The 25,493-nt window shown below is 44.5% G+C and overlaps 1 protein-coding gene across 8 annotated transcripts in view; it reads right to left on the reverse strand.

Moving 5' to 3' along the window:
• Positions 1-1,017: 1,017 nt before the first annotated feature.
• APBA2 (amyloid beta precursor protein binding family A member 2) overlaps positions 1,018-25,493 on the reverse strand; it is a 110,476-nt gene continuing 86,000 nt past the window's right edge. For 7 of the 8 annotated variants that reach the window (XM_053364504.1, XM_053364503.1, XM_053364510.1 and 4 more), the window contains 7 exons: positions 24,792-24,878; positions 20,712-20,897; positions 19,330-19,509; positions 15,511-15,723; positions 14,327-14,446; positions 9,461-9,601; positions 1,018-2,456 (listed from right to left, as the gene is read on the reverse strand). In XM_053364504.1, the coding sequence (XP_053220479.1) occupies positions 2,385-2,456; positions 9,461-9,601; positions 14,327-14,446; positions 15,511-15,723; positions 19,330-19,509; positions 20,712-20,897; positions 24,792-24,878 (999 nt within the window). In that variant the 3' untranslated portion in view covers positions 1,018-2,384. The remainder of the gene's footprint in view (positions 2,457-9,460; positions 9,602-14,326; positions 14,447-15,510; positions 15,724-19,329; positions 19,510-20,711; positions 20,898-24,791; positions 24,879-25,493) is intronic. The other variant, XM_053364508.1, reaches the window with a different exon arrangement.

Consider the following 25,493-nt stretch of genomic DNA (forward strand, 5'->3'; position numbering starts at 1 on the left):
TTATTTCTGCTCCACTGATATTGACAATTCTAAGATTGAACCCAGGATAGTGGAATGGGGCACTTGTAACCTACTAAATACCATTGGACCAATGCCCGTCATCCCTGACCAGTGACTGTGTTGGCCACAGTCCATGGTCTGGCAACATCTGGGGTGCCCTATTCTTCTAAGTTACAAGCTGGAGCCCTGGGGAAAGCTAAGTGCCTTATTCACAGGCGGGGGGGGGATTGAGCTCATGCCCCTTTTATTTGGCAGTTGTGGACCAAACCAGAACCAGTGCTCACTGCAGAGCTGTCCTGTGGGGCTTGGGAGTGGTTCCAGAAAGCAGAAACGTTTGTGCGAGAACTTAAGCACTTCTTCATCCAGCGCTTATGCAGCTGGAACACTTGCACCCTCCCTGCTGCAACAGAAGCTCATTCAACAGACGGCAGCGCCTTCCTGGGCACCTCTCTCGCTCCTTGCCTCTTTTGTTACAGCACCAGCCCCAAGGATTTGTTTGCAGTATCAGCTCAGAAAGATGTCAAAAGTTGCCATCTCTGAAAATGCTTTTTCAGCTCTGCTATTATGAAACTACAGTGACCTCCAGTGGAAGCCCAAGCATTCAGCTAACTTGCACTCCCTCAGAATCTGCAGTGCTGATTTCTGGAGGGGAAGATGAATGGTGAGCAGGAAATTCCTTCTGCAATGTCGCTTCAAGATGAAGCCCCAATGACGGAAGCCTGCGCTCTGCCCAGCCTCTCTTGGAACGCGGCATGGCACTCCTGCACACATCCCCTTGGAGGAGACAGGAGCTGTGCCACCAGCCGCACCAGCTGGTCCTGGTGTCACCGCACCTGCTAAGCGAGGGGTGGGGGACCTTTTCCCACACAGAGGCAGAACCCCCTTGGTGGGAACTGTTGGCAGCAGGTGGGGCCAGACCCCCAAGTGAACAGGCAGGTGAGGGGGGTTGGCCTGTGGGTTGAAGGTTTTCTATCCCTGCACTAAGCAGACTTCAAAAACAAACAAAAGAAGCCACAGTGCTTTATTACTCCAAATTTATTAGCGAGTCTCGATTATTTCTCTCCTAGGGTCACCTGCATGCAACAAGAGATCTACGGCGTTACTCCTTGAACTACAGTAATCCTAAAGCTTTTCTGTTACTGCATGTAAGGCTTCTTTAGTCACAGTGTATTATTGTTTTTTTCAAGGCCTTGGCCAAAAGGAGAGAGAGAGAAATCAAGACAAAAAAGGTTACATCAGTTAACATTTATCTCATAATGAACACAACATTACTAGTACTCGGTTTATCATCTCCACAAATTCTAATACTGTTGATGGCGATGACTTCCCCGTTTGCAGCCATCATTTACATTCAGACCACATGTTGGCTCAGAAAAAAAACAAGAAAAAGGAAACAGGATTGACCTTAAAACTATTTAAACATGGCTTTCTGGTAGTAAACTCAAGTTCAACCAAAGAGGAATAGATGGAAGGTTGTGGGATATTAAAAACTAGGAACCCCCTGTACCCCATATGCAAAGCCATAAGAACAATTTCAGTCATTAAAAAACTTCAGTTTCCAAACCATAAATTTACTTGATCTAAATAAATATCCAGCTTTATATTGCGGCAAGTCTTTTGTTATTTTGCATCTGGGTTTTTGTTTTTTTTAAAAAACCTCCTCCTCCCCATCACCCCCACCAGCCCCCACCCCTTGTTCCACACTTAAAGTCACGTTTCATCAAAACTTGTTAACACGTTACACTTGTCAATAAGAATACCAAGGACAACAGTAGCTTTTCATTGGATTAGCATCAAACGCTCCACCCCCAGCCCCAGCCCCAGCCAGAAGTGCATACATTCTTGGTCATTTCGAAACTGGCCTGCCCTCACTTATCTCCTCCAATTACACAGGCAGTTTTGCCACATTGCTTAGAAGCAGCAGGCGTGCACACCTGGGACGGGCATGCTGCAGTCAGTGTTCAAATAAATGCCACAAGCAGAATCCACCAGCAAGAGGGATTGCGCAGGCCCCACTGCCTGCAGCTGGATCCCAGACAACACGCTCGTGGGGTTTGCACAGGGGGCGTTTGTGGTGGATGCCGCCCTACGCTGCCAGCTTCCACAGGGAAAGGGCTTTGTAGCCGATGTTGCAAAATACTTCCATGTATTGGAAAGGTGGTGTCAGTTGGTTATTGGTCCATAAGTAACAGATTCATCTTTTGGCAACATAATGTTGTTTAAAAGAGAAAGAAATGGAGAAGAAAAAGGCAAAGAAGCTGGATCTGTTGAGTTTCCAGAATATATCCACGAATTGGTTCAAACCCTTTCCGTTCCTACAAAATACAAAAATTCCTCTTGAAGGTTCTAGAATGGCTGGGATCATTCAGTTCTTTTGATGAGAGTTAGATGTACAGTGGTGTCTCCTGTCCCGTTAGCAGCCTGAACATTGCTGCGGGCATGGTCTTCATATGAATCTGTCAAGTAGGCGAGAAGAGAATTGGCAGCGGTTAAGATCTGCTGTGTTGAATGTGGCAGTATCTTCTTCCTCTGCCCTCACTGCCTTCAGCCTCACTTAACCAGGGTGCCATAAAATCAGGCTCTGGTGACGCTTGTGATTGTGCTGATGACATCAATGATGCCTGTAAATAAAACCACTTGCTGCATCATAGCCAACAGAATTAGACACCACCGGTATGGACAAAGGAAGGCAAGGACAAGATGCCACTGAGAAGCAGCGGAGAAACAAGCAAGCATCAAACCATAGCCAAATAGCAGCAGCCTGGATCAGGGCTATGCCAAACAGTTCATAATTTCGATATCCAGTCTGAAAGCAGCACCATCAACACAGAAAAACAAATTAGGGGTGGGTGGGGCTAACTCACCATCCTTCTTCACCGGCATGTTCTTGCCTTCATTTGCCTATAGTTGGTCCCCCTGCAGTGCACCATGTGATTTTGTTTACCTGCTTCCGTAACGTCATCACCAAAATCACATGGGTCACCACTGCCAATAGGATTTTATGTGTGTTGCTAAGTGAGGTCAAGGGCAGTGAGGGCATAGGAGGAAGGTGTCACTGCACTTCAAAAGCAGGTTGCAAAACAGCACAGGGTCCTCCTCCTAACCTCCCTAAACGGCTTCAGCCCAGTATACCTGGAGGAGGATCTCCATTCCCATCATCCAGACTGGAGACAGAGGTCGGAGGTCCTTCTGGTGGTTCCCTCATTGCGAGAGGTGAGGTTACATGGAACCAGGCAGAAGGGCTTTTCAGTAGTCGCTCCCATCCTGTGGAACACTCTCCCACCAGATGTCAAACAGATAAACAGCTATGTGATTTTTAAAAGACATCTGAAGGCAGCCCTGTTCAGGGAAGTTTTTAGGGTGTGATGTATTGTGCTGGGGCAACCCAGTCAGATGGGCGGCATATAAATAATAAATTATTAGATTACAAGGTTCGAGATTAGAAGACGTCAAAAAGAGAAAAGGAGTTCTTAAAAGCACAAAAGTCCTGCAGTATCAGGCCAAAGGCCCAGTATCATGTACACACAGTGGTTCACTAGGAAGTGCATAAACTTGATGTGGACTGCTCAGAGATTATAATTACTTTCATTAGGTGCATATAAATCTTGCTAGCTAAATAAACAGGCAGGATCTGAGTGCAACATCAGCCTCTCCACGTGTGACTCCCAGAAACTGGCTGCAATACTGCCTCAAACTGGACGTGGAAAACTGAAAAGATATATGTCCCGTTCTTATCGCTGACTACTGGAGAGCATTTCAAACATTTGGGGAGGCTCCTGTCTATGCCAACTCAGTCATACCAACCCAGAACGGACTTGGGGGGGGGGGAGTGGTGAGCACAGATATTTGAAAATACCTTGGCAGCACAATCTCCTTGCACATGGAAAACAAGTCTTCCTACAGACCTGTCATGAGCACAGAAATTACAATCTGGGGGGTGACTTGAAAGAAAGACGCTCCAATACCAATTGCAGGCAAGGGCTGTAGTACACATGCAGCGTCTGACTAACTTTTCAGTGCTTGTCCAGACAGGGTAAAATACATTAGTTTTGGGACTTCCGGGTCAGCGCCATCGATTAATGGCAGATTCCCTCTGAGTCTCGGAGGGACCAGCTCCGCGGGATCGGGTCTTGCCGCTGCGGCAAAGCGGGAACCCTTTAAAAATCACAGGCGGGGGAAGCCTATGAACGTGGAGACTCGGCGGGCACCATTTGCGCCCCCCCCAATCGGCAAAGGGACCCTTTTAAGGGCTCTGGAGCGGGACGGGGAGCGGCGCGGTGCTGAGAGTCGACTGCTTCTTCCGCGGAGTGAAGCCGCACAGCCGTGATCGGAGAGTGCTGACTTTTTCCTGGGACAATTGGATTCTAAAGTAACTACTCGTGAGTAGGATTAAAAATTGGATTTAAAAGGAGTAAGAACAAGCTAATTTGATAACGAAGCGGGAAGGTATAAACAGGAAGTCTGCCTTCCCTTCTTGTAAATAGATCAAAGCAAAGAGACTGTAAAGCGGAAACTCAGAAAGACGTTTTAAAAAGGCTTAAATCCTAACATCAAGAAAGCGGTCTCCCCTCCAGATTGCAGGAGTGGAGGGGGGAAAGTTTGAGGCTTAATTGCCTGCAAAAATAAGAGGAAAAGGAAGCTAAAATCTGCTGCCTAAAACCTGGGAACGGACTGCCCCCAGACAAGGAAAGCCGTTCAGTGGAAAGCCTATCGGTAAGCAGAGGATTTTTGACTTAGCTCTGCAAAAAAAAGATACAGTGTTTCTGGACTTCTCCTGGTTTTAAAGTAACTCTTTAAGTGGACTGAAACTGTTGTGTTGTTTTTTTTTAAGTGAATTGGGGGACTTATTAGGACTATATTTGTATTTTAAAAGTTGCAAGTTCTGGCTGCTACTGTGTCCCCCTAGAGGAGGCTTGACATTGTTACAATAACAACTGGGTTGGAAAATTCCTTTTCAAAACAAACTTTCAAACCGTGGGATTGACCTTGGATTCTCATGAGAGTGTTATGGCAGATGGAAGAGGAAAGTTAGAGCTGGTGCAGGAAAAGACTACTAGGTCTGGCAGACAATATCGGGCAGACACTGCACAGCAGCGAAGGGCTTCAACATCTGGTGCATCTGGAATACCAGGGGCTGCCCCTCCACAGGTTAAACCAAAAGTTATGTCATCTGAAGACGTTTTGGCACATGCACTTGGAAAAATTAATGAATCCTTGGAAAATTTAGCCAAGCAGGTAGCTGAGACAAATAAACAAGTATCTGAAGCATCAGTTAAAATTGATCTGAATACTACAAGCATTAACAATTTGGGACAGAAGGTCACTACCAATACACAATCCATTGAAAAATTATTGCAGGAATCTGCTTCGACCAGAAAGATAGCTGAAGAAGCAAAAGACATTGCAACTGCTACTCAAGAGAAGATACCACCAGTATACAAGCAATTGGAGGACCATGGTTTGACACTGTCTATGATTGAATTGAAAGACAAACAAAAGAATTTAAGAATTAGGGCTGTACCAGAACGTGAGAAAGACAATTTGGCTGACTTTCTTACACAGGAATTTACAGATTTTTGGCAACAGGACTTGGGGAAGGAAGAATTTAAGATAGTGAGTGCATTTAGACTTGGAAGAGGACAAAGGAGGAACAAGGTGAGAGACTGTTTGATTACTTTCCGAACAAAAGAGGAGAGAGATAAAATTTTGAATCTGCACTATCAAAGGACTTTGGAGATTGACGACTCAAGAGTGGAGATATTCAAGGATACTCCAAAACATCTTTTGGACTTAAGGCTTAACTACGGTGACCTAGTTGCCCTGCTGAGAAGAAATAGAATTCTCTTTAGGTAGGAATTTCCCCAAGGACTATCCTTTAAATATAAAGGAAGAAAGATAAAAATAAGATCAGTTAACGACAAAGACAGGTTTTTGAAAGACCACGAAGAAGATCCACAGAAAGAAGCGGAATCCGGAGAAGAGCCAAGAGCACTGGAAAAAGGAATACTAGATATAGCAAATCTATCCTTTGGATTATACGGCCCAGAGAAAGAGACACCACCGACAGAACAAGAACAGACACTCGGAGCAGTTGGAGGTAAAGTGGAGTAACCCCACCATGGCTCTGCAACTTTTAAGTTGGAATTGTAATGGCCTTAACTCCCCTCGGAAGAGAAAAAGTGTTTTTCACCTACTAAAAAAGGAACAATTGGACTTGATTTGCCTACAAGAAACCCATGTAACAAGGTTACACAGGAAAATACTTATTAACAAGAGATTGGGACAGGAGTTCATTTCATCTGATAAAGTCAAAAAAAGAGGAGTTGTGATATATGCAAAGGAGAGATTATTACCGAAACAAATCTTTAAAGATGAACAAGGAAGATTCCTGGCAATTGAAATTCAAGTTCAAGGAGAGAAATTTTTGATTGTAGGAATATATGCACCAAATGAGGGGAAATCTGAATTTTTTTAAAAGTTGCATGAGATTTTATTGGACTATTTGGATTATAACATGATTTTGATGGGGGACATGAATGGAGTAGTATCTACAAACATGGACAAGGCACAAAGGCAGGTGATCACCAAGGATGGGAGACTACCCAAAACCTTTTTTGAGATGACAGACAATATGGACTTAGTGGACATTTGGAGAACAAAGAACCCCTTGGGAAGAGAGGGAACCTTCTTTTCTGAAGCCAAGATGACATGGACTAGAATTGACCAAATATGGGTAACTAGAGGAATGGCACCAAAGATAAAGAAAGTGGAAATCTGCCCAAAAACTTGCTCCGACCATAACGCACTAAGGATGGAGATGAAGCAAATATCAACCGGCTCCTTCAGATGGAGGATGAATGACACCTTATTTGGAGATGAAGAAGTGTACAAAAAGGCCCAAAAAACTTTGAGAGACTATTTTGAAATAAATATGAACACCAATGTAGAGAAAAGAGTAATCTGGGACGCAAGCAAAGCTGTTATGAGAGGGTTCCTGATACAACAGAACGCAATAAAGAAGAGAAGTCAAAATGAGAAGAAAGATAAAATTTTGGAGAAAATAAAAGAAAGTGAGAAGAAATTGAGGGTAAAACCAAAGTCGCAGGAGATTTTGAGAGAAATAAAATTATATCAAGTACAATATATGGAAATGATGAATCAGGAAATAGAATGGAAAATTAAACAAATGAGACAAAAGACATTCGAATCAGCCAACAAATGTGGGAAACTGCTGGCTTGGCAAATGAAAAAAAGACAAAAACTAAGTACTATTACAAATTTAGAAGTGGAAGGAAAGAACATACATAACCCAACTGAGATTAGAAACTGTTTCCAGAAGTATTTTAAACAATTATATTCCCAAGGGCCTCAGAAAGAAATGGACATAGACCGATTTTTGAAAATAAATGGATTACAGAAAATCTCCCAAGAAAGCAAATTAATGTTGAATTATAAAATATCTGAACAGGAAGTAGAAGGTGCCATTCAAAATATGCAATTGGGCAAATCTCCAGGACCGGATGGGCTGACTTCTAGATATTATAGATCTTTGAAAGAGTGGCTATTACAACCTTTGAAGGAAGTCTGCAATGAAATTTTGGAAGGGAAAAGGGCACCAGAGTCGTGGAAAGAGGCGTATATTACACTTATACCGAAAACAGAGACTGAAAAGACTCAGCTTAAGAACTACCGCCCTATATCGTTACTTAATGTGGATTACAAAATTTTTGCTGACATTCTGGCCAAGAGATTGAAAAAAGTATTGATGGAAGAGATTCATAAAGATCAAGCGGGTTTTCTCCCGGGAAGACACTTGTCTGATAATTTGAGGAATATAATTGATATATTGGAAAAGCTAGAAGTGAATATAAACACTAAAGCAGTTCTGATATTTGTGGATGCGGAGAAAGCTTTTGACAACATCTCTTGGAGTTTTATGAAGAAGAACCTACAGGGGATGGGGGTAGGCCAAGGTTTTGAAAATGGTATAGGTGCAATATATTCTGAACAAAAGGCAAAATTAATTGTAAACAATGTGGTGACGGAAGAATTTAAGATAGAAAAAGGGAATCCGAGACCAGGGAGAGGAGTCGATGGAAGAAGATTGGAAGAAATTTAAAGACTATCTACAGAAATATTGTAAAATCAATGAATGCTAGAATGATGTTGGATTGAAATTAAGTGGTTTCCAGCTGTAATGCTTTAAGAGAATATGAAAAAAAGGGATTATAAATAGGTAATAATATATTGGTAAGGATTTGCTGAACTAATAATTTGTGGTGGAATACAAAAAAGGGAGGTATGAGGAGGTCCGGGAAACAAGTTAAAGGAAAATAAGCAATTGAAAATTTATGTGTTCTTAATTTTTTTTTATTCTGTATTTTTGTTATATACCTGTTTTTTCTTTTCTTTTATTTCTTTTATTTTATTGTAATATCTTAAAAAATCTTAATAAATATCTTATACCAAAAAAAAAATACATTAGTTTTGGAACTAGTTCAGGGCTAGAGCTTAGTGACCCTAGAATTGCTTTTTTAAACTAAGTATTGTACATTGTGTTTTCAACATTATGTTGTAAGTCACCCAGGGCAGCTATTTAAATGTGGTAAACAATAAGAATCTCAAGAGAAAAAGAATTCTAGAGAAGGACCCCTCCCTCGTAAGAATGCTGCCTCTCTGGGGTTCTAGTCCTTTTTTATATGCCTTGTATCAATCTGGGGCTCAAATGTCTGAATGTGTTGGCATGCAAAAAGAAATGAAACCACACCCTGCACACAGAAATCTTGCTAGCTCTGCCCTCTCCCTGACATACTTTCTTTCTGCAGATCCTTACAATCCTCCCATAAGGATGGTCTGCAGGCATTATACTTAGAAGGGCATTCGTTTGATGTTCGAGACAGAGATGGGGCAAGGGGTGGATGTTGCTTCCAAGGCAACTCAAATTAGTGTGGATAGGGACAACAGATTAAATAAATTCTTCCCTTCCAGCACACTACCTTGAAATTCCCACTTTCCGATTTCTCTTTAGATCTTGACAAATGTTTACACATCTCATGCCTGTTTTACAAGCCTGCTCTCTTCAGTCAACTATCTGAATGCCAATTCATCAAACTACCACAATGTATGAAGACAAATGATCATTGTGCATTTCATGCATGAATCTACTGATTTCCAATACTTGATTAATTTTCTCCCCTAACACTGAAATTGAATAATGTATCTGAGTTTTCTTTTTTAAAGCACACACACACACACACACACACACACAATCCAAACACACAATCTTTCTGGAAAACTAGATGAAAAACAGGCAAGGCCACCATCTTGGATTCAGCCTACTGTTGGTTTCCTGGAACACAAATTATTCTTTTTCTTTCCCTTTCCTCCAACAAGGAGAAACTAAATCTGTCACAGTCCTTTATTATGGGGGGGGGGGGATATTCTGCTCTGGAAGCCTCACCTCTCCCACAGAGTTTGACAAAGCTTGTACAATCTTCTCATGAGCCGTGGCAACGACACTTTGACCGTTGATCTCAATGATGCGATGGCCAACCCTGACACCACCTCTCTCAGCTATCCCACCTCGCATCAGACTGCAGATCTGGAGAGAGAAAGAGGGAGAGAGATTCACATTCTTTCTTTTTTTTTAAGATTGTGCCAGATGTCCTGCAGAACTAGGAGGAAGGTCATGAGCTTTTGCCCTTGGGCCTAGATGTAAATGCACAAGATGAGCCCTGATGGATCAGGCCAATGGTGCATCTAGTCCAGCATCCTGCTCTCACACTGGCCACCCAGATCCTGGTGGGAAACCTGCAAGCAGGACCCAAACATAGTGAGCCCTCTAGTGGTTGGCAGCTACTGGTGTTCAGAGGCACAGCATAGTCACCATGGCCAATGGCCATCAATAGCCTCTTCCCCTTGAGGGGCTGGCTTAAGCCGGGCTTTGGGAAGGAGGTGGGAAATGGAACGTGATCCAGTGTTACCAGATTTTCAAAAGTTTATTGTTATTTACACCTCCAGTGCCCCTGAACTGCCACCTCCTTGCCTGTTAGCAACCCACTAGGAAATCCTACTGTCCGTCCCCCCCCCCCCCACTTTGCGAACTACTGCTCTAAACATTTTATTTCAATTTTGGCCCAGGTTAGGGGGGAAATGGTCTCCTAGCCTTATACCTGTCAATGCTCTTTTTTTCCTTTTGTTGAATTGTTTGAATAAATATGCAATTAATTGTTACTGCTTTGAATTTTATTGTGTTAGTATCTCCCTTCATGCAGACTGCTATTCTCAATAATGCCTTTTTGTAGGGTAGGATGGGAAGCACAGTTTATGGAACCAAGAGGTGGATTTCCTGAAAAAGTTTGGGAACCAGAGGATCAGATTCTAGACCACCGCGAGGGATTAATTTCCAAGGCTAGGTTTGCTTTTCAGGCTAAATACTGTATCTCTCCCTCCCTCCAAGTTGGGGCCTGGAATCTCTTTCTGAGTCCTAGGTTTATTTAGCAAGGAAGGTTTGCAACACAGCACAACACAGTTGATAGGTGGGGGCGACATGCAGAAAACTTTTGAAACGGCTCCCTGTTCTTTAGGCATCAACAGCCCTGAATTACTTTCAGGTCAGTTAGTGGTAGCAGACCGAAAGCAGCAGCTGGAGATGACAAGGAGCCAACTCATCAATTCAAGCCTGAGGAAGGGAGATCCAACTGTGCTTCACGGACCTAAGATGAACACAGCTGGCTGGCTGGCAGGAAACGCCCCAAGCTCTTGTGGTGAGATCTCCCCCCGCGCCCCCCCCCGTCTCAATCCCTCAGCTGCTGAGCTATCTGTTGAAAATTCCCAAAGAGATCCCAAACAACTTGTCATCTCTGGGTCAAATGTGTCCACAATGACAGCATTAAGTTCACAGGGGTGAGGGTTTCATCAGGTCCAGTTTAAGATGGGAATGAATCCAGCATCCAGGATGCGGAACTAGATGGGCCACTGGCCTGATCCAGCAGCTGGCTCTTCTTAAGTTCTTACCGTTTGCACACTCCTCTGGACCTCGTGGTGCAAGGGCACCTCGGCTGCATCTTTTGAGAACAGGGGCATGCATGGCTTCATTATTTCTCCAACTAGTTAGTTACCTAGAGCTATAGAACTCTTTTTCTCCATCAAGAATGTGCTTCCCTTCATAAGCATCAGCTTTCTTACTTCATACTTGGTCTGAATGCCTTCCAATCAAAGCAACGCTTTATTTCACTAAACGTAACTTTTGCTCCATACGAATGTCATATGCCAATATATGCCCAATCAAATGGCATAGGGTGAGGGGGCTGTGGCCCCAGGAGCAGAATTCTGAGGGGGCGCAACCCAGGGCCCCATGACAGGCTCTCTTGCAGAGGCTGCATGGCTGAGCTCCTGGCTGCCGCCTTCCGGAGCCTTCCGGAGGCTAGCTAGGCCTTCAGAGCTGCAGTGGTGCCTCCTCCTTGTGGCCGGTGAAGGTATGCCCGCCCCTGGGCAGAACTCCTGCTGGATGGAGCCCAGACTTTTCCTAGCCTACGCTGGTCCTTCCCTGGGGCCTCCCTCCCGGCATGTGTCCTTGGACAAGACACACACCCTGCAATGGCAACACAGAGAAGCTGTGGGAGCTCACTGTGATGAGAGAGGGAACACAGAAACCAGCAGGCAACCTCTGTGAGGAGCAGCTGCCGCCGCCACAGGGGTACAGTGAAATATATCTGTTGCCTCCAGCACAATGCCCAAAACAGGGTTAGGAGCTGCAATGCTTGGCTTGCTCCAGGTTCTGGCAATGCCCGCTACACCACTGACCCAATCTTCTCTTTTTCTTAAGAACCTCGTGGGTTCTTAACTGTCTAGATCAGCCTTTTTCAGCCTATTATCCCTGGTGAGAAGGGCCAGCAGTCAGGGATAACAGGAGTTGGAGTCCAACTGGGGAGCCAAGGTTGAGAAAGGTTTCCATTGCTCTAAGGCTGGGTTGGCTGGGTCTGATTGGAGCTGTGGTGCAAACCATCTGGAGGACTTCAGCTTGGGGAAGGCAGCTCCACGTCCGCTTTATGCAAACTTGCCCAAAGTGAGGGCTAAGGCCTTCTATTGGGTGAGGGTCTGAGGGCTGGCCCCTCTTGCACAGGGATGCAGCCCAGAGCAGATCCAAGGGCACAGCCTATAGGGCAGGAGTCTGAGTCACAGCATTAAAACATAAAAATCCAGCTAGGTAAATTCACACCTTTACCTTCAGTAAATAGATGCTCACAGGTTGGCTCCCCTTTTGAAATTCAACATGCATACATGCAATTATCATTATTTGAATATATCAGATCAGAGATAGGAAACTTGTGGCCCTGTTGACGTTGTTGTTATTGGAATCCAGCCAGCAGGGCCAATGGTCAGAGATGGGGGAGTGCAATCCAGCCACACTGGAGGGCCATGGGATCCCCACCGTCACATTAGACTCTATGCAAAACAAAGTCCTTGCCAAGGGAAAACTGAGGCAGCAGTAATGTTTAAGAACAACATCAGAAGCAAAATGCAAGATGTGAAAAACAAAAGCCAGGAAGGTAGAAAGGTAGAATTGGGCCTGGAAACTAATTGGTAGCCAGTGCAGTTGGACCAGGATCGGTGTAATACACTCAAACCGTCTTGTCCCAGTGAGCAGCCTGGTCACTGACTTCTGAACCACCTGAAGTTTCTGAACTGTTTTCAGAAGCAGCCCTACATATAATGCGTTGAAATAGTTACATGAAAAGAATTTCAGTCAGATGACGTTCTAATACTCCAGGTTCACCCTTTAGAAATCCTCCTACTCCTCAGGGCAAAGTGGATCCTTCTCTTTTGCCTTCAAAAGTGCTCGCTATGCACTGCATTAGACATTCACTGAACAGGGTGGCATCGAGGCCAATTGTGAATATGCCTAACAGCCACTAGATGGTACCAAACCCCAGTTAAAGTGGTACTGCCTTATGGGAAACCTATTCAGAAAGCAACCTGTTGCTGCAACTAGGTGACTTCTAAATAGAAGAGCTGGCATGAACTTCTTTGAGATCAGGGCTCCTCTAAAGAATCTACAAGCAGGACTGCTGGCTAATATGGAAAGGGCCTCTTGTTCCCACGGCGGCCAGCTGTCTGCCGGATGACCTCAAGGCAGGCTGTGAAGCAAGAGTCCTCACTCGCTGCTGCTCAACAAGGAGACTGAACTTGGCTATATCATGGCTAGTAATCAGCTATTTGCAGAAGTCATCGTAATAACCAAAGAAGGGTCTGTCTGCTTGATCAAACCAAGACCCATCTAGTTCTAGAATCATAGAACTGGAAGGGACCACATGAGTGATCTAGTCCAGCCCCTGCAATGCAGGAATCTTTAGCCCAATGTGGGACATGAACCCAGGACCCTGAGATTAAGGGCCTCAGGCTCTACCAACTGAGCTCTCCCAGCTCCACAGAAGCCAGCCAGCCGTCTCTTTTGAGAAGCCCACAAGGATGGCATTAAAGTCCTCACTCTTGACTGTTGCCCCAGGCAACTGCTATTCAGAGGCATGATGACTCCATAGGTAATATACAGCCATCATGACTAGTTGCCCCTGATAACCTTGTCCTTCCTAAATTTAGCCACCCAAGCTAATGGTCATCATCACATCCTACAGGCGTGGATTTTGTAGTTTAGCTATGCACTGTGTGAAGAAGCACTTTTGTCTGTCCTGAATTTTTTGACACTCAGCTCCATGGGAGCGCCCTGGGTGGGTGCATTATGCCAGTGGGAGAAATGTATCTGTCATTTCTCCACCATGTGCAAAATTCACTCGCCTTTTTTTCCTCAGCTAAATATTGCATTCTTAAAGCAGCCCAGCGATTTAAATTTTCATTTCCAATTCACCTTAAAGGGATGGTGGAATAAGGTAAGGCTGTTAGCAGTTGCAGAAAATCTCAGTTACTTGGTCTCGTTTGTTGAATTTGTTTTGAGACACCAGGGAGCAGTTCTTCCTCCAGAGCATCATTATGGGCAGGGATTATACCTAAACAGTTTTGGTCTGTAGATTAAATCTACTACGAATTATCTTTCTTGGATTTCCATATCGCTCTTTGAGTATTTTCTAAATAATTGTTTGGATTTTCTCTTTTTTCTGCGCATCCACAAGTAGCACAAGGACTAAGCTCGTAGTTATTTCTTATGCGTTTTGTAATTATGTAATTTTTGTTTATTTGAAAAATCTCAGTAATAATTTTTTAAAACAGCAAATAAGAACCATTGTCCTTATCCATCCGACTCTTTTTGAGCAAAGACAGTAGTTTTCAAATCCAACCACCATACCAAGACTAGGAGGAAAAGTGAACTTACAATTCCATTCTGCACACTGAAGCCCAGCTGGTATTTCAAGTCCGGTCGCTTTATAAGGACAGTGGTGACCGGAGGGCAGCTGACAATGTTCAGCTTCACTTGCGTCTGGTTCTTAAGACCCTGAAAAATGTCCTCAAGCTTAGCAAGTTCTTTATCACAAACAAAGGAAAGCAGTTTCCAGCGGCAGCCACTTCATAGTTGGTTGTGTCCAATGGTGTTTCTGTCTTATCCCATTTTGGGGCACCCAAAGGGCTCCTGCATGGGAAGTGATTTGATGCATGTAACTGTGTGTTTCATCTTATTGATCTAATGCAGTGGGGACAGGAGGCGCTGGTCCAGGAATTGACTCTGCACTCCAGGTCTCTCTCCCTGGCCTTTGGAACTATCCTCAGGCCACCCCCCCCCAAAAAAAACCAATCTTGTTCTGCACCCTCCTTAAATGCTTTTGCCTGGTGCAAATGTATACTTGAACTTGGATCCTTGAACTTGAACAGTGGGTGTCTTGGTTGCCTGAATGCAAGGAGAAGGAGGGGTGTGGAATGGCTGGAATGCCCCTCTGGATGGCCACCACTGGCATATGGCCCCCAGAAGCCTGCCTTCAAGGGAATGTGGCCCTTGGGCTTGCAAGCGTTCCCCAATGCTTCAATTCCTCCACAACCTACCAAATAGGCAGACGAGGCAACAACTAAGGACATGCTTTTATCATCATCATTCATCATCATGATTTTAAAAATTCCCCTGACATTTCTATCCTGCCCTTCTCCCCTCATGGGACCCAATATGGCAGGCATCTGATTCCCAGGCAGTCTCCAAGCCAGGCACCAACCAGAGTGAGACCCGCTTGACTTCAGCAAGACAGAGAGGCCTCGTGGCTCTTGAGACGACTACCTTGGATTTTATAAACTGGTGACAATCTCATCCTCCCACTTTCTCCCTTTGCTGTCAGTAAGACCCACAGTGTTGGCAGCATCAAAATTTGTAATTGTAGAATTTCTAGGAAGTGGGATTCCACAGGACAGACCCCCCCCTCTCATCCCAAAAAGTACCTTCCTTTCTTCCTTTAAAATGTTTTTATTAAAAGATTTTTCTTGGGTAACAAAAGTACATGCAGAGTTTCTGTTTTCAAGTCGTAGAGTCCTTCATACAGGTCGGTCACATTCAGAGTGAGACATGACATACAGTACCTTTATGATTCCTTGACATGTTGCCAGGGGAAGCCCCACGAGACTGGTCCCGTTAATGGACATAATCTGGTCCCCGATGCTGAGTTTCCCTGAACGAGCAGCTGGGGCACCATTCATCATGTTGGCCAGGATCACTGTGGGTAAAATGGACCCCCAGCCAGACTCCACGATGACCACACCGAGAATCTCGCCCTTGTGTTTGGCTATCTGCAACTGCAAAATAAAACAAATTGGAGGGAGAATGTTTGTGGGAATTCTAGGGTTGCAGAATTCTGCAAGGAAGTGTTTGCCCAGCTTAGGGGGGAAAGGTGCAATGTTCTGATGGGATCCAAAAGCCCTCCCACTTTCTCCCCGTCCGCCTCCCAAAAGCAGTGGACATTGGAATGAATAGCAGGAAAAGTCCCTTAAGGACAACATGCCAAATATGGGGAATATGTACTTAGGAAGCTGGACCTGCAGTGTAAGAATTTGCAAAGCCATTTTGGAAACATACAGTCAGCCTCACTATGTCTTTTTTAAAGATGCAAGACACAGGACATGAGCAATGCATCCTCTATGTAAAGCCACAGCAGGCAACAGGCCCACTCTGTGCAGTGCTGATTACCCCACAGCGGGAGGCCCGTTACTGACTTTAAATATATAACACTTAGCAAAATATGCAAAAATAAATAAATAATCCTACAGCAATAAGGATGGGCATGGGCTTGGAATTCTATGAGAAAGATGTGCTTTGTTCAGGAAAAAGGAAAAGGATCATTGGCAGGGGGAGACGTGAAGGGAAAGCTCAGTGGGAGGGCTTCATCTGAAGGTCCTGGGGGTGTCCCCCCTTTAAAGCCCTGAGGAGATGCTGCCAGACAGTGTGGACACAATTCAGTGGACAGGATTTCATATAAGGCAGTTTCCTGTGTTCATGTATACAAGGTGTTGATACTTTACTGAGATTTACAAGTGTGAAGTGGAGCAGAGAGAGAGGAGCTATTCAACAAAGCCATGGGGATTAGGGGAGACACCAAAAGCAATAGACTAGTTTAGCCTTCCCCAATTTGGCATATTCCAGATGGCATCTATTTCCATCAGTCCCAGCCAAAGATTGAGCTAGTTACAACTGTGGGCTTCCAGTTCTGGTCTGCCTTAATAGATGCCACTCCCACAATAGCGGAGACGTTAGCAAAGGATAAACAAGGATGATTTGAGGGCAATTGTCCTTGCAAGCTCCCCGCCAATACGAATGGAAGTCAAAAAATTTGTAGCTGCTGATAAGGGATTAAGATCAAGACTGAATGTAATTGGATTAATTAAGACTTTGGAAGCAGGATGAAATAAAATCATCTCAACTTGAAATCTAGCATGCGGGAGGCCACACAAAATGTATAATTGGCTTTATAGTTGATATGTATTTGAATTTGAATTGTAATTTGAAATTGATAAAATGTGGTTTATATTGGATTTTAGTAATTGAAAATTAATAAAAAATTATTTACCAAAAAAGGAGAGAGCTAGTTACAACTGTGTGAGAGGGACTTTGGCTGAGCTGAAAGCCAGAGAGATGCTTGATTCTCTTGTCTCGGGAAACCCAGCCAGATGGGCAGGGTAGAAATAATAATTAATCATCATCATCATCATCATCATCATCTGTGCTGAATCCACAGCTATTACTTTGTCCCCTCCCCAGGCACCTAACAGGGAGGCAAGATCTGTTGGAGCCCCTCCATCTTATGGCTCAGGTTGCATATATGTGTAAATAAAACTATATATCCTAAAGACACCACCGTCCCAGCTGACCTTCATGTTAAGGAAACAAAATCCTAGGTAAGCACTGGAACCCCTGGAGTCTCTCACTGCTCAGGGTTGTGGACACACAACAATATCAAATGCCTTTTCTTCAGCCTCATGAAGGAGTCCCACCACCTCACACTGAATGGGGGGAAATGTATTTTTGTGGTGCATGATTGGACTTTATTTTGCCTTGCAATGTTCAGTTTTATATTTGCTATTTTGGAAAATACTAAACATAGTTTTTAAGAAGCTGCTGGGTGGTGGCAATTGCAATCTGGACAATGATAAGGGTGAAGGGTTAAGCTCCCATCCCCTCTGTCCTGGCCCTCATCTGGCTCCTCCCCCCACATTGACTATTGGTAAACAAACAACTACTATCAAAGGGCAAACTATATGACAAACATCACATCTAGCTTTAGGTCACCTGTAATTAAGCAGTATCTAAATTGACTATGTGGGAGAAGAAGCTACAGTTAGAACTGGATATGGAACAACTGATTGGTTCAAAATCGGGAAAGGAGTACGACAAGGCTGTATATTGTCTCCCTGCTTATTTAACTTATATGCAGAATTCATCATGCGAAAGGCTGGGCTGGATGAATCCCTAGCCGGAATTAAGCTTGCCGGAAGAAATATCAACAACCTCAGATATGCAGATGACACAACCTTGATGGCAGAAAGTGAGGAGGAATTAAAGAACCTTTTAATGAGGGTGGAAGAGGAGAGCGCAAAATATGGTTTGAAGCTCAACATCAAAAAAACGAAGATCATGGCCACTGGTCCCATCACCTCCTGGCAAATAGAAGGGGAAGAAATGGAGGCAGTGAGAGATTTTACTTTCTTGGGCTCCATGATCACTGCAGATGGTGACAGCAGCCACGAAATTAAAAGACGCCTGCATCTTGGGAGAAAAGCAATGACAAACCTAGTCAGCATATTAAAAAGCAGAGACATCACCTTGCCAACAAAGGTCCGTATAGTTAAAGCTATGGTTTCCCCAGTAGTGATGTATGGAACCGAGAGCTGGACCATAAAGAAGGCTGATCGCCGAAGAATTGATGCTTTTGAATTATGGTGCTGGAAGAGACTCTTGAGAGTCCCATGGACAGCAAGAAAAACAAACCTATCCATTCTTAAGGAAATCAGCCCTGAGTGCTCACTGGAAGGACAGATCGTGAAGCTGAGCCTCCAATACTTTGGCCACCTCATGAGAAAAGAAGAGTCCCTGGAAAAGACCCTGATGTTGGGAAAGATGGAGGGCACAACGAAAAGGGGACGACAGAGGACAAGATGGTGGGACAGTGTTCTCGAAGCTACCAGCATGAGTTTGAGCAAACTGCGGGAGGCAGTGGAAGACAGAAGTGCCTGGCGTGCTCTGGTCCATGGGGTCACGAAGCGTCAGACACAACTAAACGACTAAACAACAACAACATAAATTGACTCCATAAATAGTTTGGTGCTCATTTATTTCCCTTCATTCATCACCCCTTCCTTCTCCATGAGGTTGTTTGTTATCCATGCACATCCATGTGTGTGTTCATCATGGGATGTTGGAAGATTCAGGACACACAAAAGAAAGCACTTCTTCACACCGTGTGTAGTTAAACTATGGAACTCGCTCCCACAGGAGGCAGTGATAGACACCAACTTGGTTGGCTTTCAAAGAGGACTGGACAAATTCATGGTTGGCCACTGTGAGTACAGGATGCAGGACTAGAGGGGCCATTGGCCTGATCAAGCAGGGGCATATTATGTTCTTACAAGTGAATAGTGGGAGGTGTGGGAAAGCTGGGGGTGGCTGAAGGGGTAAAGAGGCTGCTTGAAAAAAGTCCAAACTCAATGAACTATATATAACAACAGCAAAATTCAAAACCCAGCTCAGTGAATTTAATTTTATGTTACTGTTTGCATATGATGAAAATATATGTTTGCAAATGAGTTCTTAAAACTCCACATGGGTTCCCAGCATGTACATTCCTAATCCTACAGTGAAGAAGGAGCAACAAAACATATGATTTTGCTTTAAGAACAGGGCAAATTAACCTCCTTGCAGTTTTCCGAGTTGGAAAAATGGATCAGATCATCGTTGTACATCTCCTGGGTGTTGATGATGTCACTGTATTCCTTCTGACTCAAATCCTCAGGGTTGATGCCATTAGCTCTGAGGAACTCCTGGTATGCCACACTGAAGGCCTGGCCAATTGACTGGGCAATCAGCTGAGCCTGCAAAAAAAAAAAAAGTGGAATAATTTTTCTGCCTATTGTTCAGCAATTTTGATGTACAATTGCTAGACATTGAAGTATTTTATTTAAAATATTTAAAATTATATACCCCATCTTGCTGCCAGCCTTGGCTTTATTCCTTGGCTGTGCTGTACTCCTTCTGGGAGGACCACCAGGTTCTAAGGACAATGAAACAGCCTCTATGCCAATCATTCATCATACACATGTAACTATGCCACTCTGCAGAGTCACCACTGTGGGCCACCTGGAAGAAGCTAATGGACTTGCACTGCAGGGGGTTGGACAATTCTAGTATTCCATGACCACTGATGATCCACAGACCACAGCATGGAAGCCTATGATCTAGTGCACACTAAACTAGAGTCAAGCACATGTCACATACATATTCCACTGCCAGTCATTACACTAGGGCTGTAAGGAAAGGTATTTAAGCTAGATTCTATTCAATTGCTCACTAAGGAGTAATGTAATTAAATCATGGCAGTTGTGTTAGATGGCCTATATTTATGCTCTGACTGCTCTGCAATGATTTGCCAGCCCTTCGGTTCTCCTTGCTGCAAAGGTCTAGCTATGGTCTGCATCACAATGACAGCAAGAAAGGGATGTCCTTTAAGGGTGGGGCAAGGGTGGGGACCTGTGGCCCTCCAGATGTAGCTCGACTCCAGTTCCCATCAGCCCCAGCCGTCATGGCTCATGATCAGAGATGATGGGAGCTGTAGTCCAGGAACATCTGGATGACCCCCGGCTCACCATCCCAAGGCGGGAGAAGGACCGTGGTTCAGGTATTATAGCTTTGCATGTAGGAGAGAGTAACTTCGCTCCATGTCATCTCCAAATAAAAGTTGAAGATGGTGGGGAAGATCTTTCTCTGCTCAAGACCCTGAAGAGCAGCTGCCAGTCAAAGTAGATAACACTGAGCTATGAGTCCGTGTTATGCTGTCATTTTAGGTCATGTCTGTTTTAAAAGACCTTTTAAAAGTAAGGTAAATTATTAAACGTTCAAGCACTCCAGGAGAAGGGCAATAACGCACGGATGTGCATTCTGAGCGGGGAATTCCAAGCGGAATAAAGAGGAAACTTCTTGGGAATGGAAAGGCAGCAAACACAAGGCTTAACCAAGCAAAAGCTTCAGTCATGCACAACCTCTAAATAATGCATTTTTCCAAATGCCGTTCACTTACATCCTCTGATTCAAAGACGTGGCAGATCATCTTGTACTGCTTCTTTCCTTCCTGTGCGCCGGGGGTCGTCTCAATACAGTCCTGCGAAGCTGATCGGGGCATCCGGCGCCTGGCCATCAAAACGACGATGTTACCTATATCGGCAATGTAGGAGATGGTGCGCAGTGCATGGTCCATCATGGTTTCCTAGGAGCAACCGATAAGCCAAAACTATCAACATGGGCCCCCAACTATTTTAAAATGATGCATGTTCCTTCATATTTTATAAAGAAGAAGAGAGAAAACATTAGAAGAACAGTGGTTGGCCCCACTGCCTTGAAACGGATGTGCCAGCCCACTTCTGCTGCCCAGAACTGAACCAGGGCTGGTGGAAGCTGGAGCCCAGCAATATCTGGAGGGTCACAGGTTCCTCATCCCTGAACTCTTTGGTCCAGTCCAGGCTCTGTTCTGTTCCTAGACTGGCAAGTTCCCCATCTTCCTCATGTCCTGCTTGTGGGCTCTCAGGAGCATCTGAATGGGAAAGAGGTCACTGGACTAGATAGGCTTTGGCCTGAGCCAGCAGAGCTCCTCCAAAGTTCTTATGGTCTCCATGCTTCAGTTCATCACTTCACTGCAATCCTGCACCAATAATCTGCAGGAAAAATATCCAGAATTCTCCCGCCTCTTCCTGTGTTATGTACAAATCAGCTCCTATTGAACTTGCACTGAAAAGCAAATTTGATTAATCTTTTGCCAATCATTATAGGTCATTTTAGAGTGTGCTAGTCTTCAGAAAAATCTTACCATTACCTATTGGTATATAGAAGGAATCATTGATTTCTTATTCTTTGATAAATGATGTAGGCAACTCAAACTGTCATTTCAAATAAAAAGCCAAAAGTGTGGGGACACGCACGCGTGCGCACACACACACACACACATCTGACATTTCAGTTAATTAAATGGGCATTTAGAGACCCTGGATGCAGCTCAATTTAAAGCCATTTAGTTTGTGATTTTAATTAAATTTGGTGCTTTAAAAACCTTGGCTGTTAAGCCACATATAATGCAGTACTCATATGAAAAGTATTATATTCTGCAAAGCACCTCTTACATTTCAAAATGAAGCATTTCAAAATGAAATGGGTTCAACAATTCTCTGACAAATAAAACAAATAGACTGGCTATATGGCTCAAATCAACATCACTAAAATTCACGCGCACTTAAGGAATGAGAGGCATTCGTGAGATCAATTAAGGGAAATAATAGACATTACTGAAAATGTACAATTTAGAAAGCAGGGGAGAGGAAGCTGAATGTTAGAAGATGCAGGTGCTGGAATTTCCCCTAGGCAAGAAATGAAAGTCTGCTACTGTATTTTTAAAACAAGACAACAGAATTCAGGGATGAGCGTTCAGAGGACAGCAAATTGAATGCACATCTGCCTCCATTCCTGCTCCTCCTCATGGTCCACACTGATCAAACAAATAATCAATCTGCAGGGACAAAGGTCAAGAGTTGGATCAAAGGAGCTGTGAGTGGAAGAAAAAGGCAGCCACAAAAACTAATCTGCAAATGCATTTGACTGATGGAAGTTGTAATCAAAGCTTCATTAACGTGTGACCCCAAAATTCTGGATCCCCCTGTCAACTGATGCCAAGGTTTTGTGCTAGTTTGTGCCATTTTGTGTTGCGAAACCTGTGTTTTGTGCCACCCTCCAAACCGAGTAATTGACAAAGCAAATTGAGGTCACAAGTTAATGCCAAAAAATCCATAACTGTCCGATTGACACCAAACAGGTGCCAAAGTTTTGTGCTACAAACACCATGTTTTGTGCTGCCCCACAAACTGAGTAATTAAGACTCAAACTGGGGGCCGTAGGGACACCCCAAAACCGAAGCTTGTCTGAAATCTCAGGATCACACATTAAAGAAGCTTTAAAAATAGCTGGAAGGCACTAGCTTGGCAACCGTGGTGTTAATTTAAGCAGCCACTGCAAGTGAAGACCCTGCCTTTGGCTTCACCCTACCTTTAGTGTATTTGAGATGGCAGCCTATGATAACAGACCTGTCACTCCCATTCCTTGTCATCTCCCCCCCCCCATCCCTGCTTTGAGCATCAGCTTGGTGGCTCCTTCCTGGCCTCTGAATGAGTGCAGGATTACAGACTACGTGGCTCTCCCAGCGGGCCCTACGTGAAAGTTGGCTGGTTCCACTATAGGCCATGAGCTCTCCTCTGCAAGGAGTGTGTGTGCTATACTCCTCCTTGGCCCTGCTTCTCACCATCCGGAAGGGCTCTTTGCTTGGCTGGAATGTGTCCTTCAACTGTGATAATACTTCTTGCTTGTCTGGATGAAGAGATGTGTATGGGGTGGGGGTAAGAGTCATACCATTGCTCCACCCATTCTTTCCCTCTGACCCCACCCACTACTGGTCTGCAGCCCCTCAAAAGATGGCCCAAGACGGTTGTCAGTCTGAAAAATGTTCCTCACCCCCGGTATACAGAATGTGAAAAGGGACTGCTTTCAGCTTCCAAGCACAGAGAGGGTGAGACAGATTTAACACATATACCTCATTTCCTGTTTCAGTTTGAAATCCATTATTTTGGTGGCAGGACCATGCTGCAGGCAATGGTAGTGCTCTGTCACAGCCCCCTTCTCAAAAGGCCTATTTGCTAGGGATTCACTGTCAACCGACCACATTTATGTAACTGGACACCAGTTGTGTCAACCAAACTGCCTTGGCTATGACATTAACCCCCAGACTGTCAGCAGTGAGGACGGACAGAGACTCCTTGGCCAGTTTGGCTTTGAGGCTCCCTGCACAATGAGAGCTCAAGAGCCAAGCCAAGGAATATCTATTTAGAGAGCAAGCCTGACCCATCCTATTGAGGAACAAATTAATTTGTTGACTGTTAAATCTTGCTTCTGGCTTTTGATGCTCAGCTCACACACCAAGGAAAAAGCTCCCATTCCTTCCCACTGTGCACGCACGCACGCACGCGCGCACACACACACACACACGCACACACCCCTTGAACTGACTCATTATTATTTATGTGCAGCAGCGAAATGCAGCTATGGAATACATTTGTTGCAGCGGCTAGCAGGTCCCATTACCATTTGTCATTTTATTAAGCTTTAACAGCAGGCCTGAGGCAATGACGGTGGGGGATTTTAATGAGGATCTGAGCAATCATCCTGCAGAAAGTATTGAGAATGTGAAAGGACAGCGTGGGCAGCTGGCCTGAATGGAAAACTTAGCAGACCTGTGTATGCTCTTATTTTTAAAAAGACCAGACTACAGAGATAAAAAATGGCTAATCCCAACCTGCAGGTCTACCATCTAAGGAAGAGACACAACACACAATGGAATGTTGTGTTGCTTTTCCGGATTATCACGCTAGTGCTTCTGCCCCATTTTCTAGTGCTCCTACCTCACTGCAGTACCTGTTGCATGATAGAACGGTGGCTTTTTTATCCCTATATGTCACACTCAATTTCATTCACACAACGACAAATGGCATTGGGCAACACTGCTACTCCCCCCTTTCCACACATGCCTGCTTCTCCCCGCCCCCTTAATTCCCCCATGGAAACAGCAGGAAAGAACCATGATGTTTTATCATTCCAAATTTTGTCACTTTACTCTCACTATTTTTAGGGTTAAGGGGGTTGCAAATGGGTGGTGGTTTGGGTCCCCCCCTTGAACCAGATAACACAGAAATGAGTGCTAAATTATTCCAGGCACAAGGTCTCACATGAGTGACACTAGGCTTACATAATCTCAAAGGAGGATTGTCAGTTGAAGCTCTGGCAGAGGCTAGCAGTGTTTCTCAAACTTGGGTCCCCAGCTGTTGCTGGACTACAACTCCCATCATCCCTAGCTAGCAGGCCAATGGTCAGGGATGATGGGAGCTGTAGTCCAACAACAGCTGAGGGCCCAATTGGAGAAAGACTGGTAGAGCTAGATTACTTCCATATCCCTTTGGTGCTGGCTGGGGCTGATAGGAGTTGTAATCCAGAACATCTGAAGGGCACCAGAGGGCTGAAGGCAGCTCTAGATGCTCGTTTTGCAGCATCGGGATTGTATGCCTGTTACCTGTGTATCTGCGTTCAGAACTTTAATCCTCTGTGTGGAGATGAATAAATCCACTTCTGTCAAAGCCTGGGAATCTCCCTCAGAGCTCTGAAAAAAGAAAAGAAGGAAAGAACTTACTTAAGACTTCTTCTCTTGAAAACAGTGCCTTCCGCAACCACCTATTTCAGACATGATGGGAGTACAATGACCAAGCTGTACAAAGTTACTGCAACACAGAACAGATATTTGGAACGGTCCATTTCCAATATACATGCACAAACAGAGATTGAGAGAGGAGCATTCTTAGGGCCTAGTTCACTTGAGGGTGTCCTAAAATAAGGATTTCTCACGTTGGCACCTCAGAAGATGGAGCCAGCAAGGGAACAGGAGATGAATTCTCTTGACAAGAGAAACCCGTTTAAGAGTAACAAGTTCAAGAGGGATTGGTTGCATTACTCTATTGCATCAAGAATATGCCTTGCAGACTAACAAATTCATTAGGCTTTGACAAAGTGGGCTCTAGCCCACAAGAGCTTAAGCCCCAATGGGTTTGTAAAGTTTTCTGAGATGCCTTAAGACTCATGGTTGTCTTGATTCCTTAGATCACCGAGGCAGGAGGGGGGCAGACGTTAGGTTTGCAGAGTATACTTTTGGGTTTCTTCTTCTTTTAGTAGAACCCCAAAGTTCACCAGCCAGAGCCAGATGGAAAAGGGCCAGATAGAT

Source organism: Podarcis raffonei, chromosome 14, assembly GCF_027172205.1.
Source record: "Podarcis raffonei isolate rPodRaf1 chromosome 14, rPodRaf1.pri, whole genome shotgun sequence".
In the NCBI taxonomy this organism is placed as follows: Eukaryota; Metazoa; Chordata; class Lepidosauria; order Squamata; family Lacertidae; genus Podarcis; species Podarcis raffonei.